Source organism: Notechis scutatus, chromosome 3, assembly GCF_049901735.1.
Source record: "Notechis scutatus isolate UNSWTSFEM ecotype Mainland chromosome 3, rNotScu1.2, whole genome shotgun sequence".
Classification (NCBI taxonomy): domain Eukaryota; kingdom Metazoa; phylum Chordata; class Lepidosauria; order Squamata; family Elapidae; genus Notechis; species Notechis scutatus.
The window spans coordinates 61,194,007-61,211,786 of record NC_142011.1 but is presented as its reverse complement, the minus strand read 5'-3'; the positions used below and the strand labels follow the sequence as shown (position 1 = coordinate 61,211,786).

The following is a 17,780-nucleotide window of genomic DNA, read 5'->3' as shown; positions in this document are numbered from 1 at the left end:
ATAAGAAATAAATTTAGTTACTTTTTGTCCTGGCCCTGTCCATTACTTTTGGGAATGTGGCCCGAAATACTACACAGTGATCAAGTGTGTCTTCAAAAAATTATGTATTTTTGCATCATGGCAGGAGAATTCTAAAACCTCTACAGCAGTGGTGGTATTTGACCAGTTCTGCCTGGTTCTGGAGAGCCGGTAGGAGCGATGAGCAGCGGAGACTGAACTGGTTCTCTCTGCTACTCTAATGGCTCTGCTGTTGGGCTCACCTGCCCGCCCGGGCTCCCTTTTATCCACTGAAAGGACGTTGGTACTTACCTGACACGCCCGTTCTCTTTGAGCTGTGAAGATCATCTAGTAGTGGGAAGTGCTTCAGTCTCTGCATGTCTAGGCTGGGCTTAATTTGTGGAACGCTCCTCCTCCTCCACGGGACTCCTCCCGAGCGTTCCCCAGTTTTGGTGAAAACGAGAGAAATAAATGCCTTCGTCCTCAATGCCCTAACAATTCGTTGGCCGAAACAGGACCCCACCAGATGGAAAAGGGTGGGGCTGGATGCTCTTCACAGCTCAAAGAGAATGGGCATGTCAGGTGCCCTTTCTCCCATGAGCTGTTCAGAGCATCCAGTAGTGGGACATACCAAAGCTTGGCCTGTCCTACGGGAGGGACTCTGTCTGGCTTGGAAACCCCTCTCGTCTAGCAGTTTCTGGATGACCTTAGGAAGCAGTGGAAATGGCGGGAATGCATACAGAAGTCCCGGGGGCCAACGACAGCGGAGTGAATTGAAGTTCTCCGCTCCTTGCGTGGGGTACCTGGAAAAAAATCTTGGGAGCTGAGCGTTGAGGGGGGAAGCGAACAGTTCCACCACTGGCTGTCCAAATGTCCTGACTGCCTCTTGAAACAGGGTTGGATGGAGGCGCCACTCTGATTGATCGATCGTGGCCCTGCTTAGCCAGTCTGCCTGTGTATTCGACAGGCCCGAAATGTGCTCTGCTCTAATGGAAAGTAGGTTGCTCTCCGCCCACCGACACAAGCGCTCCGCTTCCTGCATGAGATGTTTCGACTGTGTGCCCCCCTGTTTGTTTATGTGAGCTTTGGCTATTACGTTGTCGGTCAATATTAGTATATGCTGATTGCGTACCTGTGGAAGGAAGCTGCGGAGAGCCAGGTGTACTGCTCGAAGCTCCAGCCAGTTTATGCTGCACGACTGTTCTATGGCGGACCAGCGGCCTTGGGTTGTGAGCAATTGAATGTGTGCTCCCCATCCAAACAGGTTGGCATCGGTGGTGATGGTAAGTCTGTGTGGCTCTTTGAAGAGGCAGCCTCTGTTGATGACTGGTCTGGTCTACCAGAGGAGAGGTATGAGGACCTTTGATGGTACCCTGACCTTGTATTTGGAGTTGCTTTGGCCGGAGCGCTGGTACGGGAGCAGGAACCACTGGAGGGATCTAGTGTGGAGCTGGGCCCAAGGGATGATAGATATACATGAGATCATCTTGCCTAACAATTTTGATAGTTCCGCTAGGGACACCCTCTTAAGACCCTGATCTCCTTAACTAAGTGCTGAATGCTATTTAGTCTATCTGGTGACAGGTAAACTTTGCCTTCCACCATATCTATGACTGCCCTCAGATGGGTTAACCGAGTCGATAGTGTTAAATGACTCTTTTTCCAATTTATTGAGAACCCGTGTTGTTGTAGGGATTATAATGTGTTCTGAGTATCTCTGACTGCTTAATGATAGGAAGATGACAAAATCAAGATGTCATCAAGATAACACTGGAGTCGTATGGGGATATCATGGAGATGAGCAGATAGAGCTGCGAGAACCTTCGTGAAGGTCCTGGGGGCAGAAGCTAGTCCAAAAGGAAGGGCCACATATTCGAAATGGTGGTTATTATAACAGAATCTCAGAAATTTATAGTGGGAAGGCCGAATAGCAATATGTAGGTACACCTCCGTCAGATCTATGGACATAAGTACATCATTCTTTCTGATGCAAATTAAGATAGATTGCAGGGTATGCATTTTAAACTTGCGATATACTAAGAAACGGTTGAGATGTTTCAGATCCAATATTGCTCTCCACCCCCCCAAACTTTTGGGAACAACAAAAAGATGTGAATAGAAACCTCGCCCTCATTGATTGGTAGCTACTGGTTGGATGGCTCATATGTCCAGTAGATGATGGATAGCTGTTTCCATAAGATTACGTTTAACCGGATCTCTGGAAACAGGGCATGACATGAAAAAGTTTGGGGGAGTGGATTGAAACTCCAGCGCAAGACCAAATCTGACCGTGTCTCTGACCCAGGAATCAGACGTTGAGGAGTCCCATTGGTCTGCAAATAATTTAAGGCGTCTGCAAATGGGAGCCGGATCTGGGGAGTTATCTTGGATGCCAGAAAGACCTATTTCCTGCTCCTCGAAAGGATCTCTTGGATTGGCCACCCCTTCTGTTCCTATCCCCAAAGTCAGACCTCTCTGGCTGCTGCCCTGGTCTGAAAGATGGGGGTCTCTGGTATCTGGGTGAGAAGAATCCCTGATAAAAGGGCCGAAAGGATCCCCTCTGAAAGGACTGAGGGTTTCTAGAATCTGACTTCCGAAAAAGGGAAGGTAGAATTTTCTTTTTGTTTTGGGTTTCGATTAGCAGCGGGTCGAGGGCAGGGCCAAAGAGTCTGTCTCCCACAATAGGAGATGAAGCCAGCTTGCATTTGTGCTTAATGTCCGCTTGCCAATGTTTTAACCATAGTAAGCGTCGTGCTGTGACTGTGAGGTAATGGCCCTGGCTGAAAACTTGACCGCATGATAAGTTGCGTCAGCTGAGAATTCAGTGGCTGCTATAAGTTTTGCAATATCTTGGTGCGCTCTAATGTTGGAATTAGGGACATGCTCCCATAAGAGACGGAGCCACCTGAGAGAAGCACGGGTAAAGAAGGAAGCGGCCGTGGCCGCTCTGATAGCCCATGCATCAGACTGATGGGCCCTGCGTAGGGCAAGCTTGGCTCGTTTTTCTTCCGGCTTTAATGCCTCCAGCGCTTCACTGGGAATGGAGGACGAGGACGCTAATCCCACTATAGGTTCGTCTACCTCTGGAGTATTCAACAATTTTGAGAAATCAGGGGCCAAATTAAAATATTTCCTGTCATATCCCATGGGGGCAGGGTACACCATGGCAGACGCCCACTGTTTCTGTACCAGGTCTGAAAACATGTGAGGAACTGGAATCACATCTGCCTCGACTACCGGTTGGTTGAAAATTAGATCTTCTGGTCCCAGTTCTGAAGGAGTTGGAGTGGTAGAAGGGGCCGACTTGTTCAGGCGTGCAATGTTTTTTGCCTTAAACAAAAGTGATCTGAATAGTTGTGGACGGAATAAGCCTGAAAATACCGGTTGATCAGGAATAAGGCCCTCATCCTCAGACATCCCACTTTCTAGGGGGTCTGCTTCTAATAGGGCCGGGTCACTGTCATGTATTGATCCTGACCCAATCTGTTCTATTTGATCAATGTGATCCACTTCTTCTGCCGCCTCCTCCTCCTCCTCCTGTGGCCCCTGGAGGGGCATGTCCCCCTGAAACTGTACCTGGGTATAGTGTTGCTCTGATCTGGTCAACGACCTTAGAGATTGAGAATCATAGTCAGTGGTTACCGGGTGTTCCCTGGTCAGAACTGCATGTTGAAGACCTGCTGAAATTCCCTGGCGGATTGCCAGCTCCATCCATGCCTTCATTCTCTCTGGAACTTCCTCTGGAAGAATGTCGTCCTGTCGAAGACTGGCAGCCGTCGGAGTGAATGTAGCTTCAGGAGCCCTTTGTATGGTCTGTGTTCCAGGTAACTGGGCCTGTTGACTCTGGGAAACCAAGCTGTGTCTGGATGAGAGGGAGAGATCTAGGGGAGGAGGAGGATCGGAAGAGGTAGACGGTACTGGACTGTGGGACAGAAGGTCCTGTGAGGCCCTGTGTGCCTCCCTTGCACACTATCTATTTGCTTTTCTAATGCTTTATGGCACATGTTGGCATCCTTTTCTGAAGCTTTAGAATGACCTTTTGTCTTCTTGGATTTGTGCTGAGATTTAGCTTTGACCCTTGATGTTGAGGGTTCAGAGCTACTACCGCCTGCCATTTTGAATTGAAAGAGATGCAGTATGCTTGCTATTCAAAACGATACTGTTGAGGTGGTTGGCATGCCCAGGGGCCTGATCCAAGAAGGGACCGGTTGCCCTTATAATATCTTATCCCCTTGTTTTGTTTTGTTTTTTCAATTAAGATATATGTATATATAATATGAGTTGTATCACAGTAATAATATCTTTCCTTATTAAGATATTAATACTGAATATTATTATTGTTGTTGTTGTTATTGGAGTGAATGAAAGTCATATATATATATATAGTATATATATATATATATATATATATATATATATATATATATATATATATATAGAGAGAGAGAGAGAGAGAGAGAGAGAGAGAGAGAGAGAAACAGCTTGATAGAGTGAATATTCAAACAGCCAAATTAAGAACGTCTGAAAGGCCAAGATAATAAAGAGAGGCCTTCAACAGCTTCCCTGCACAGGCGGACACGGGCCTGGGTGCTTGCTGTTGTGCCGCTGGGTAAGGCTGTGAGGGTTAAGCCAACAATAATACACGGATGGCCTCGAATCTAATAAGAAAACGAGGTAATAATTCCTTAGGTTATCAGAAGGAAAAAACTCTGATCGGGAAGGAAAACTACCTCACACAGCTTGAGTTACAAATAGCGCGGCCACGCAGTTTTTTTTTTAAAGTAAAGGCAAAAACAATGGCCGTTATTTTTGGTGCGCGCACGCTTCCCAACAACAAACTCCCGCCGTGTGGGGAAATGCCTCTGACGGCTTCTCCTTGCGGCTAAAAGGAACGGCGGGGGAAGGGGTGGAAAGAATTCTTACTGCTTTCCACACCAAGACGGCGTTCTGAGGGGAAAACTCAACTATATGACTCGGATGAGAGCAAAAATGCCCACACCGCTTTTGCCAATATAGAGAAAGGCAATGTGGAATCACAATGGCAGGGGGTAGAACAAGCAGATGGAGCGGGGGGCTTGGAACAATGCCGAAGCCGCCCGCCGCTTCGTGCACGAAACAGCGCTGCCCGAAAATGCAAATGATCTCCAACGACCAGATGAAGAGAGCTAACGTTGGGAGATCATAAAGTGATTTGGAGGCTAAAAGCCTGAAAAAACGAACTGGACTATATCCAAACCTGCTGAGTAATACTCCTGTTTTGGCCAAGGAAGAACAAAAAGCACTGCCTATCCACAACGAGGCTGAGCAAAACTGGGGAACGCTGGGGAGGAGTCCCGTGGAGGAGGAGGAGAGTTCCACAAATTAAGCCCAGCCTAGACATGCAGAGACTGAAGCACCTCCCACTACTGGATGCTCTTCACAGCTCATGGGAGAATTTGAAGTGCAGTTGCTTTGTGCGGCACAGAATAGTGCTGCGCGGCAGCTGCTGAAGCAACCGGGATCATGCAGGCTTGCAGGAGGTGAGTTAGAACATTTCTGCGCCTGCGCAAATATCTCTGTGCCTGCACAAATGTGCATTTGGCACGCGCATGCATACAAAGTGTGTGCACGTGCACAAAGTGCGCCCACCAAACCACACCCACTGAACCAGTGGCAACAATATTTGAATCCCACCACTGCTCTACAGGGATCAGTAGATTAGCAGGAAGACCATTTGCCCACATTTTTCTGTCTCACCAAGAAGTAGGTTGTGGTTTACTTTGTCAAATGCCCTACTGATGTCCAAATATATATGTCCATAGCATTTTTGCTGGTCTACTAATTTAGCTATTTTGTCAAAGAATGCAATAAGGTTTTTCTAGCATGGTCTGCTTTTGACAAACCCATGTTGGCTTCTAGTAATAATTTTACTTGTTTCTAGGTGTTCACAGATCTGTTGCTTAACTATCTTTTCCAAAATCTTGCCAGATGTCAGACTGATTGGTCTGTTGTTTTCTGGATCCTTTTACCCCACACCCTCTCTTTTTTGAAGACAGGAACTAGATCAGCTCTCTTGCAGTCCTTTGATAGTTGTCCAATGCTCCAGGATCTTTGAAAGATATGGTCCAATGGTTCTGAGATCATGTCTGCCAGCTCCTGTTTAATCCTGCCACAATAAGTATATGTGTCTGGGAAGGGAGCCTCTCTATTTCCTTAAGATTCAAATGCACATTGCACAGTCAGGCTTTTTACATCCCAGCTTAGATGTTATCAGTGCTGGCTTTAGGGAAAGGTTCCTAGTCTTATCCAGTATTGATATTTTAACTATCCCAAAGAGAAACAGGTCAAATTCTATTAGCCTTTGCTTAGGGCCCCAAAGTTCAGAGGCAGAAATATGACTCTCAGAAAAGAAAAGGGGTGAGTGGGTGAGAAATCACAGAGAAACCATAAGAGGTTTCACTTTGGAAGGGGAACATATAATCTTCTAAATGCTAACTTTTTATTATATATATGTATACATGCATGGATGGGATATATGTGTCCATAGGCATGAAAGCATACATAAGGCATTGAAAGCTACTTGAAGTTTCTTGGTATGATTGAGGTTGTTTAAAAATGAAAGTTCAAATATTTTGGACAAACAGATTGTATGCTGATGCTTATAATGAATCTTGTAAAGGTCATTTGTCCGGTTCTTTGTTCTAACAAAAAGAAATATGGCTGTGAGATTAGATGATGAAATTTGCTTCTTAGACATATAGCATCTCATCAATCTTTCATAACGAATAGTTGTGTTTTTTCTTTTTAAGAATCAGAAACACAAAGCAACACTTGGTCTTCTTTAGGGCAGAACTCAATTAGTTGGGATGGGGTCAAAAATCAATGTGGGGGCTTAATAAAAACAAATCAACATATCTCTTCTGGGACTCTATTCTCATGAAAGTTGCCTTTTCTTTCAAGAAATTTAACCTAGCAAGGAAGTTGTTGGGCACAACTGGTTTCTTGTCAGCCTTTTAAATTTCCTACAATATTACTGTAGGTAAACAATAGGTTAAACATCACTGGAGCACAAAGCACACCAAACCTTTATATATGTGTGTCTGTTAAAACATTGTCTATAGAATTTACAGTTCATATAACCCAAAGTTGAAGTTCAAGGCCATATTCAATTTGCAGTTAAACTCTCCAAAGATCTACAGTATTGTATTTTTGAGGGAGGGTGAAAAAGATATTCATCCCACTGACACTTATTTCTCTGGGCCTTTAAATTATTGTTATATTACCTTTTTGCTCCAAAAAAAAAAAAAGTGTCCTTCAAAAGGTTTATGCCTTTCCAGTGAATCATTTTGGAGATTTAAATCCAAGTGGTTTAGCACAGAAAGCTTCAATCTTTACAAAATTGCTCAATAAATGAAGAAGTTATTAGACAGTGGGGAGGGGGAATCTTATTTTTGCCATCATTTCAGGTAAGAGAATAGTAGGTCTTCTGAACCTGAAGGATTTTTATTTTTATTTTAAAAGAAAAATCTTGAAAATCTCCATTATTCCCTTGTGGCTGTACTAAGTTTTCTCTTATCCCCATTCTCTTTTCAAAGCCTTGGTGATCATATTTTAAGAGCCAATAATACTTTATAAATCCCAGGTGGCATTGTACATTCATTTGTGTACAAATATGAAGTTTAGCTATTTAAATCCTCAGTTGGCTGCCAGCAATATAATGCCGCTTGAGATGAAGTTTTTTTTGTTGCTTTCCTTGGTCTTACTGCATTTTAAATAGGCTACCTGAGTGGCAATACATTTGATTTCCTGTCCTCCTCCCAGTGCTAACCATACTAATTATTTGGCCACCAGAAATATCTACAAAGTATTATAAAAGGTCAAGATGGTATCAACAACTGTGTGATTGAAGCCTTAAATGTCTTGCACTTTATGCAATCCACATAAACACCAGTGGACATTCCAGACTGCATTAAAGCTATGATTTGCAGAGTTGAATGTTCCTTACTTACATATTTACTATAGCTGCTAATATCAAAGTCTACTCTCTTTTTTACTTCTTTTTTTGAACATAGGGTTCCCCACTGAGCAGTGCAGTGGCCTATAGGTGAAGACGTTTGCCTCCCACTTAGAAGGTGGAGAGTTCAATCCTAGACAGATGACTCTCCATCAGGGTACAAAGAGAAAATATCTGCTGCGAACTCCTCACAGGCATCAGGCAAGGCAGCAAACACTCAGCTCCATTAAGCTTCCATGGCTCTACCCCAAATAAAGGGATAAAGGGTTGTAAAAAGAAAAAAAAAGAATCCCTAAAGTAGCCAATATTGATACCCAAGGGTCAATGGAATCATCCAAGGGGTCAATAAATGTTTGATGGAGCCAAAAGAGGGTCAGTTCGTGTCTGGGGGATCAAGTGGTTGACAAATGATGTAAGATTTACTGGGGTGAATTAATTTGGGTGGTGTGTGTCTCTATAGAGTTTCATTCCAGTCCCTAGTCTTAAAGGGGAGGTTGCTAGCAGTGAGATAGTACTCTCCAGGGTTGGAGTAGTCAGCCACTACGACAGCAGCCTCGAGTTGTCTCTGTGTATTGTTGCTGGCCTTGAAGCAGTCATTAAGTAGGTAATTACTGTGACTGTATTTTATTTTCCTCCACTCCACTCCCCCATCTTTTGAAATATTGACCACAGCTCTAGGATAATTAGCAAGAAGGCAATTCACACTTATATTTACATTCATTGGAAAAGAAAGGACAACAAGAGAGTAAGCAGGCACACAATGGAGAATACACTTAACTGTTTGCATAGTGTTTTCAGGACTGCCAGAGACACCACATTCCTTTCAATGTGCCAACTTCCCACAACCAATGGAGAAGTCAGTTGGAAGTCAAAAGTTGCTTCTGCTCCACTGCTGTTTTGCCTACCTGTGGGTCATTCTGTTTCCCTTTTTACATTAGTAAATATTGACTTATTAAATTTTGCTTACTATTACAATTACTTTTCTATTTAAGATATATACTCTTCTTAAACAATCATGGAACCATGCGGTATTGGAGGGGAAATATGATCAGCCTAAAATTTAATGTTTTTTTCTTGTTACATCAGATTCTACTATCTTTCTCTCAAAGAATGACTCAAGAGGTCACAGGGTTATCTAGTTTATTCTAAAGGCAGAATTTGGATTTTGAAAAAAAGGTAGTCTATGAATCTGATTCAGTTTGATGCAGAAAATTGTTCTGTTTTTGGTTTAGTTCTGTTTGTTACTATTTAGATGTATAAAAACTAAAAGTATGTAGGAAGACTGCTTTTTATTGTATTTCCATCTCTTGCATTTAGAGTTAAAGCTGTCAAAGAGTCACTTTACTAGGGAAATAGGTGGTATATAAATGGGAATGGAAGGGAATGGAAGGGAAGGGAATAGAATAGAGTAGAATCCAGTTGCAAAAATCCAAATGACCATGAGGTGAGTATAGCATTGGTTTTCTGTGTGTGTGTCTCTCTCTCAGCTGTCACATGGTGGGCATCTAACTAGAATCCCAGTTTTGATATTTTAAAGAATATGTAGAACTACCATAATAAAATATTTATACTCACAGGCCACCATGTCATGGATCTTCCAGCCAAAAAATAGCCTCTAACTGTTCCTCGACTGGCCCGAAGAGAAGACTAAAAACAAAAACAAAAAAAAAGAAATAGTGAAATAAGGAAAACACTGGCTTGGATTTTAAGAAAATTGAATGGTATGACATTCACCGAAGAAGGAGGGAACTACAAATTACTTCAATAAAAAAACCACTTGAACTCCTTTGTGGACTTTTTGCCAAAAATGGATAAAAATGAAGTGATGATTTTAGAATGTATTTATTAAAAATGTTTGATTAAGAAAAGAAGATGACAGCCTTTCCAGTAGATCAGACAGGAAACATGGCCAGATAAGCTAATTTCACTTTATTTTAAAGCCACATTAACATGATCTTGCAAGTCTGAAAAGACAATTCTTTTCAGTCTGAGGGTCCATCCTGAGTCTATTGCTCTGCCCACTATGCAGCTGTGGGCTCTGCTTCCTCTTATCTGATTGTTCCCTAGATAGCATCTCTTTGCCTGGTTTTCCAAGGTCATTCCCACATACCATTACTATAATATGTAATTTGGGAACTATAATATGTAATTTGGGTGGGTGAATATGACAATCATGCTTATAACTGCTGCAAAGAAGATTGGAAGTCATTTCTTTAGATATTTGTATTTTTTCTTTTATTTTCTTACTCCTTCTTTGTATTCTTTTTGCCTTCTTTTTCCAACATTTTAAACATTTAAAAATGTTTCTGGAATTTTTTAAACCTATGTAAAATCTTCTTATAATAAAATTACTTCTAAAAAAGGAAGAAGTATTTAACAGAATGAGAGATTTATTCCATCCCTTCACCTTTCAGACCTCCAAAAGTTTCTAGGTTATGGGCCTAGACCAATGTGGTTGGCACTGGGGCTACATTTAAACATAGGTGGGCCAGGTTTCAGGCACCAATGGATGGGAGTGAATCAAAAATATCAAGAGGGTGTATGAAACTATGGGACAAAAGCCCCGACTGCTTTTTTTATGTGCAACCACAACTGCATAGCTCTTTTGATCTAAGGTGACATTCCATACGTGTCACAATTGAGATTTTCTCTTTATCCTCCTTGGAGTTGGAATTTTTTACTTTTTAAAATCTCTGTTAACTTTACTTTGGTACTAAAGACAAAAGGGATCTGGAGACTGAAAAAAATGGGATGCAGGACGGTGTCGTATGCAGCTTGGAGCCTTACCTTTCCTTCTCCAAAGAGGCTTTTCAAAGGGTATAGACAGCACAAGTAGAAAGAAAGATATAGGAAAATATTCCTGGATGAAATTCTCTACAAGGAAGAAGTGCAGAGAAATATATGGAACAGAATCACATGTTTCTTTTATCTGCTCCACCTTTATTCTTAAACCTTGCTCTATTGATTTATTTAGGAGTCTTTTATTTCACTTTAACTGTTCTCAACCCATAGCAGGCATTCTTCAATACCTGTTCCCTACTGTGGACACTGGCATTCAAGGTTTTAGACCAGAACACAGTGAACTTGAGAGTGATACTGTCTTCAAGACTGGCACACAATACATTTGTCATGTAAAGAATGAATAAATTCACTACTATAAGTTACCGTAGATAGATTGTGATAGACTCAATCACTTTGAGGTTTGTATATTAAATGCAAAGTGACAGAGAGGAGGTTTGGATGTATCAGATGTTGGGTATGAAAGAGACGGACATGGCTGCTGATACTCTCTAAAAGTAGAAAGTTGGGAGTGATGGATTCAGAAAAGGGCAAGGGCACACTTTCAATGACAGAATATCTCCTCTGCATGCAGAAGCCCTCAGGTTCAATTGCCCAGCATTTCCAGATAAGCGTTGATAACCCCTGCCCAAAAGCTAGGGAAGCAATTGTTAGTCATTATCAGCAATAGGCTAAACGAATTAACGGGATGATCTGAGGTAAGGCAACTTCTCCTGGTCAGCAACTCTTCTGAAACCTACTGCTTGCTACTACTGCGATTGCTTCTATAACATTATACAACACCAGTGAAAGTGAGGAATGCTGTGGAGAATATTCAGCTATCTTTCGTATCTGTGGTATCAGGAGGAAGGTGCATAAATTCACCTGCGAAGCGAAACAGTTATCTGTGCGATAAATGACATAAATAAGAAGTCTCCCTTTTGCAAAGAGAATGATTTATTTCCAAGCTAGGGTTTGTGTTAGGAAGGGAAAGTGGCCAGCCTTAATGCAGCTATCAGGCAAAACAAAATACAAACAAACAAACAAAAAACATCAGGAACAAGTGACTGTGACTTTCTGCAGGGTCATTGTATATTGTCCACCTAAAGGACACAGACAGACAGACAGAGCTTCCCTAATTGCCAAAATGGCTATTTAGGGGACTTACCCATATTCCCACAGCTAGGACAAAGATGAAATAAATGATGACAACAACAATGTCAGGAATTCCGAAGGCAAAACTCTTCTCTTCAGGCTTGTCATAGAGTGGCTGAGTTGGGGCTGATGTCTGGCTCATGATTGTCGAAAAGTGTTGGCTGTTGCCTCTATAGCTGAGACTGGACTTTGGCATGTTTTTCTTTATTACTTTCCCTTAATAAATATTAACAGATTTGAGAAAGAGAAAGTGTTAATGAAACAACAAGGAAATCTCTCCAAATATACCAGCTCTGGGCATTTGAAAGCCTTCAGCTTTACTGAGCCCATGATATGGATCTGGATTATGTTTCTGCTACTTCTATAATGTGTGAATTAACTGTGTAACTTTAAAAAAAACTTGGAAAGTTGCCTGCAACTCTGTCTTGCTTTATGTGATAATGTGCAGACATTTCTAATATGTTTTAGCAATTGCACAACCTAAGTTTCTAAAGCAATGCCTCAGAACTTAAAATTTTGAATAATGAGGGACCCAACCATAGAAATAGACCCATTCAAAGCACGGTTCAATATTTGAAATGACCCAATAAATCAACCTGCTGCATTCAAGGAAATTAAGCCAAAATGTGATTTTTCCTATTTTGGATTTCTCCAAGGCACCCATTTTTACAGGGTTAGGATTTGCCCACTAAAAAATATGAAGAAAAACTGCACAGTTTGTACTGGAAAGGAAGATAGATAGAATGCTGACAAATGAATTATTCTCAAATTCTGGGGGTGAAAAAGCCAACCCCTGACTGCCATTCAAGATGATAGATATGCAAGCCATTGTGAACATTCTTTGAAATAGGTATTTTGTTCAGAGGTGGTATTCAGCAAGTTCTGACCAGTTCTGAAGAACCGGTAGTGGAAATTTTGAGTAGTTTGGAGAACTGGCAAATACCACCTCTGACTGGTCCCATCCCCATCTATTCTCTGCCTCCCGAGTCCCAGCTGATCAGCTGGGTCCTCTTTAGTTGCCCTGCACAGGAGAACGGAGCTGGAAATCAGGTTAGTGGGGTGGGGAGGGAATGGAGATTTTGCAGTATCCTTTCCCTGCCACGCCCACCAAATCACACCACGCCCACCAAGCCACGCCCACAGAACCAGTAGTAAAAAAAAAAATTGAACCCCAATTTTTTAGTAACATGGTGATGTGCAACTAGTTAGATCCAAAACAGAAAGAAGACTTTGGAGGGGAAGGCTGCTCAGTGCATGTTTGGGCACCACCGTAAGTTTGTTTCTTGGTTCATACAGCAGGTGAACTCCCAAAACATGCTTTGGATACAAATAGGTGCATATTCCTACAGTGGTGCAAATGAAGCATTTCTCTTCAGATCATTAAAACAATTCCATCACCCCTCTACCGGCTTCTGTAATTATTTTGGCAGCTGTTCCCAGCTGACCCCAAACATTTTTGTGGGCACAGGCACTTTGCTTTGCATTAGTTCCAGCCTTCCTGAACTCAGAAAGTTATATTGTCTTACTGAACTCAGTGAGATTTAATTTGTAGCAAGTAAATATTAGAGGAGTAAGTTATAATGTACCCATCCTAACAAAACAATTTCAAGAAACCTTTCAGCAATGGTGCAACAGAAAGCGGTATGCATTGACACAGCACCATCTTGTGGGTATCAAGCAGACAAAAGAAAGTTTAATATACTGTACAGCCAGAATTACTTTGCTCTGGTCAATAAAACGTTCATGTTTTTCTCTAATTTTCTAATCCTGTGTCCAGAATTAATGGCTATCAGAGATGTTTTGGGGATTATTTGCATGTAATCTTTCACAAGGTTCACAATAATAGAAGCACATTACCAGCTGTGGGAGAAACTGGCAGTCAGAGAAGAGACGATCTACAAATTGAGCAAAAATAAATGCAAGTAAGCTGAAAATGGATTTCATCCTAACAGCCTACCTAGCATCAAACTGGCTTATACCTGTTGTTATTCAACTATCCACTTTTTTTAGTGCAAGAAAATTGACCAAATGTTTAATCTCTCTCTGTCTCTGTCTCTCTGTCTGTCTCTGTCTCTATCTCTCTCTCTGCCAGATTTTTAATGAAATGTCTTAATGTCGCTTTTAGCCATGTTATCCCTTTCACTTTATAAAATAGATCAAAATGCAAAACAGCATGTTTTACTGCAGAACTTATCTGAAGTTCTGAAGTCAAACACAAAAGTATATTCTCTTCCCTCCTCTATTTGTTTACCGTTTTTTTTTCACACACCTTCTTGGTATCTGAATCACAAATAAACATTCTGCACAGTGTGCTCAAAAAAAGTCAACTTGGCAGATGCCACAGAATGCTTAAAACAACACATAAAAACAGGTGGAGCTTTGATTGTACTGCCACAGTTGCTATCTCGGTGTTTGCTGTTTAATTGTATCCTGAAGACATTCGTGAATTTAATTTAATTCTAGAAATGTCAGAAACCGCAGAAAAGTCTGAAGTACTACTCTTCCTTTTGTGGTCTTCTTTTTCTACCCTTCCAAATACAAATATCATTGGAGATACAGAAGATTACTGGAAAACCCATCTCACTCATCTTCACACTCTTTGTATGTAGAAATGATCCTAAAGCAAACCTCAATGTATCCCCGAATCTTTCTATAAAGAATGCCATCAAGTAAAGCATAATATAATCCTGGAACTTTTACAACTGACCCTACAAGATTGTGACAATGATGAAAACATAAATACCATTCTTCAGCATAACAGAAGCATAAGAACACTATGCACTCTTTAATAAGCAATTGAAAAAGCCAGCCTTTAATCCTGACACTTGCTTTACCACCACCACTACCATCCTCCTCCTCCTCCTCTCCTCCTCCTCCTCCTCATCATCATCTGTTCCTGAGTAGCACAATACCTTGAACTCTTTTCCTTCCTTTGCTCGGCTCTTTTCTTCTTAGTATTATGTCCGTCTTGCATCATCTCAGTTTTGGTTCATGTCAAAGTGAAAGGAAGCAATCAGTTAGACTGGGAGTCTACCTTTACATTCAAGGTAATGTACACTCCTTCCTGGTACACCCTCCTTCTCTCAGCTGGGTTTCACAACTTGATACTTGGCTGAATGACATTTGATTTGGCTTGCTTATTTATCATACAGTGCCAACTTCTGTCAAAACCACCCACCCAGAAAAACTGGCCATTGATAATTTCATCCAGTGTGCTCCACCTATGACTTTCAGCTTTGTCTGAAAGCTTTGTCTATTTCAAAATAGTAAGAGAGCAACTTTAAAATGGAAACATTCAGTGTAAAGGTGATTCTACATAAACAGGCAAAATAACTAAGGTTGACTGAGAATTCAAAGCAAATTCAAGGCATTTGTAGTATGTGTGGGCAGTTGGGGGAGAAGGGTTTTTTTTTTTTTTTTTTTTGTGGTAGCCTGTTTGGGTACCCAAAATACTTCTGAAATACATTTTTGGTCTCAACTCTATTATGAATTGTGTTCCCCAAAGTCCTTTCCAGATTCAGTTTTCCATGTGATCAGGGATTTAGTAGAGTAATAGTCCATTTTACTAGAATATTCAATGCACATAGTTCAGAAAATAAGAACAGAATTAGAAAAGAGGAACCAAAATGAAAATATATATATATATATACAGTCTGTTGAAGAGCAAGGAGAAAGCAGTAACCCTACTCTACTGCTCTAAATAATTATTTAAGTAATGATGCCACTTATTCTTAAGTTGTTCTGTTCATTATAAACCAGAACATATGATGTGTGTGTGTGTGTGTGTGAGAGAGAGAGAGAGAGAGAGAGAGAGACAGAGACAGAGACAGAGACAGAGACAGAGACAGAGACAGACAGACAGACAGACAGAGACAGAGACAGAGAGACAGAGAGAGATACGCTAATACTTAAAAAAGATAATAAGCAACAAGGAAGGACTACTAGTACCCACATTACTAGTCTTCTACCTCAACATAAACAGTCTGCAACACAGATAGCAGTGGAAGCAAGACTTTATATTTGTGACTGATAAAGAGAAGAGTGTCATAGTAAAGCTATTTTACCAGCTACTATGGGAGAAAGACCATACAGCAAGTATGACGCTAATGCCACAGAATCCTGATAAACTAAAATAACTAACAGAAGGGTTCAGTGACTTCAGAAAAAAATGAGTTATAGACAGATACTGGTTTAATGCAATACCAAGAAGAAGAGATAGATTTTTACATCACAGAAGTCATCACTCATGATTTTGGCATTCATACAGAGCTTTGGAGAAATTAAAAGAGTTTTTGTATAGGCTAGTGCTAGATATTGCTTGAGAGGAATACCTAGCACTAGCCTATACAAAGACTCTGTCTCTATTGCAAGTGAGGAATTAGATCTAAACTATTTTTGTTTTTTAAAAAATAAATTGCAAATACACAGAATTCTTTATACACAAGAATCAACACTCTAGCATTATCCATATATATAGAGCAGGTTTATAGGTTTGAGTTTCTGGACTGTGTGCTTGTGATAGAAAACAAATATGAAATTTTGATTTTGTTAATTAGAAAGGTTTATAGAAATAGCTAGCATATACTATTATAAAAAGTTGTGCTCGTAATGTTATCATCTTCTACTGTGCCAAAGAGAATTGGAAGTCAATGCCTTTTTTTTCTTTTTCCTTTCCTGCCCCACATTTTCTCTTTTTTCCCTTTGCCCTTCTCCTAGTTTTCCATTACTTTTTTTTTATTTTCCTTTGTATCTTATATTCTGATAAAAATTAATAAAAAAAGTTGACAAGTAAGAATAAAAGGACTAAAAATCAGGAATCTAGCAGACCAACTCTAAGTATGGGAGGCTGTGTGGAAAAGGAGAACAAATGTCTTTTGCTTACAGCAAAAACTACAAAAGGTTGAGGGCAAAACAACCATTTCAATATTTTTTTTCCTTTTGGTGCGTTTAATAGGAAAAACAATACCATCATTATATTATAATCTACAGGCTGCTTATTTAAATTGATTTAAATAAGCGCTCAACATTTAAGTACTGCAATCCAGAAGAATACTTAATACCATGGTGTAATACTTCAGAAATTGGTATTACAGCTATACTGATGCTGAAACACCAGAAAATAGCTTTTATTAATAGAGTATAAACTGAAATTTAAGGCAATACACACAGGTAAAAATGTAGTTTGTAGCAGTATTGACTGCAGTATTCAGAAATATTGTTAAAGCAATGCAACATAATACACATTAGGAAGAGGTACTTAAAGTCTGTTTCATAAAGCATGGAATAACATTCTATTTTCAGCAATAGCCCTACAATACCTCCCCAGAGAAAGTGTACATTTTAAAACTAAAATGGAAATTCCCACGCAGAACATCTTTTAGGTATTCTCTGTGTTATGGAAAAAACTGAATCAAGAATCAATATAGCCCAAAGAACATTTTTATAAGCAATTGAGACTCCAGAGAATTTTTACCAGGATGTACTGTAGCACTGCAATACACTTATCCTAATATTAATTGGGTTAGAGAGAGACATTGGCAATTGTACTTGAAGACAGAAATGGATGATGTCATCTTCAGATCACCCCTGATCCATCAAGAAGGCAGCATGAACTTGTCTTTTTCAGTTCCAGTTCTAAAGTGGTGTTTCTGAGGCAGCTAGTCCTTAAGTTATGCTGCCTATAAACCAGAAGGCAATATTCATCTATCATCAATGATTCAGAATCCCCTATTGCCAAATCCCCTTTCCATAATTCTAAATTATAAAAATGTAAGGTCATTATTTAAAAAAAAAAAAAATTCATGTAATCTCTTGTATTGGATTGTGTGTGTGTGTGTGTTAGTGTGTATAAGTGTGT

General features: G+C 40.4%; 1 protein-coding gene across 5 annotated transcripts in view; it reads right to left on the bottom strand.

The window, feature by feature from the left end:
• The window catches only part of SLC5A9 (solute carrier family 5 member 9), a 44,099-nt gene extending 26,528 nt beyond the window's left edge, over positions 1–17,571 (bottom strand). For 3 of the 5 annotated variants that reach the window (XM_026665819.2, XM_087960236.1, XM_087960237.1), the window contains exons 1-3: positions 14,836–14,934; positions 11,937–12,139; positions 9,566–9,637 (exon numbers count right to left, since the gene is read on the bottom strand). In XM_026665819.2, coding sequence (XP_026521604.2) covers positions 9,566–9,637; positions 11,937–12,119 — 255 coding nt within the window. In that variant the 5' untranslated portion in view covers positions 12,120–12,139; positions 14,836–14,934. Of the gene's footprint in view, positions 1–9,565; positions 9,638–11,936; positions 12,140–14,835; positions 14,935–17,396 lie in introns of those variants that run through there. The other 2 variants (XM_026665822.2, XM_087960238.1) reach the window with 2 other exon arrangements.
• Between the last annotated feature and the right edge of the window lie 209 nt (positions 17,572–17,780).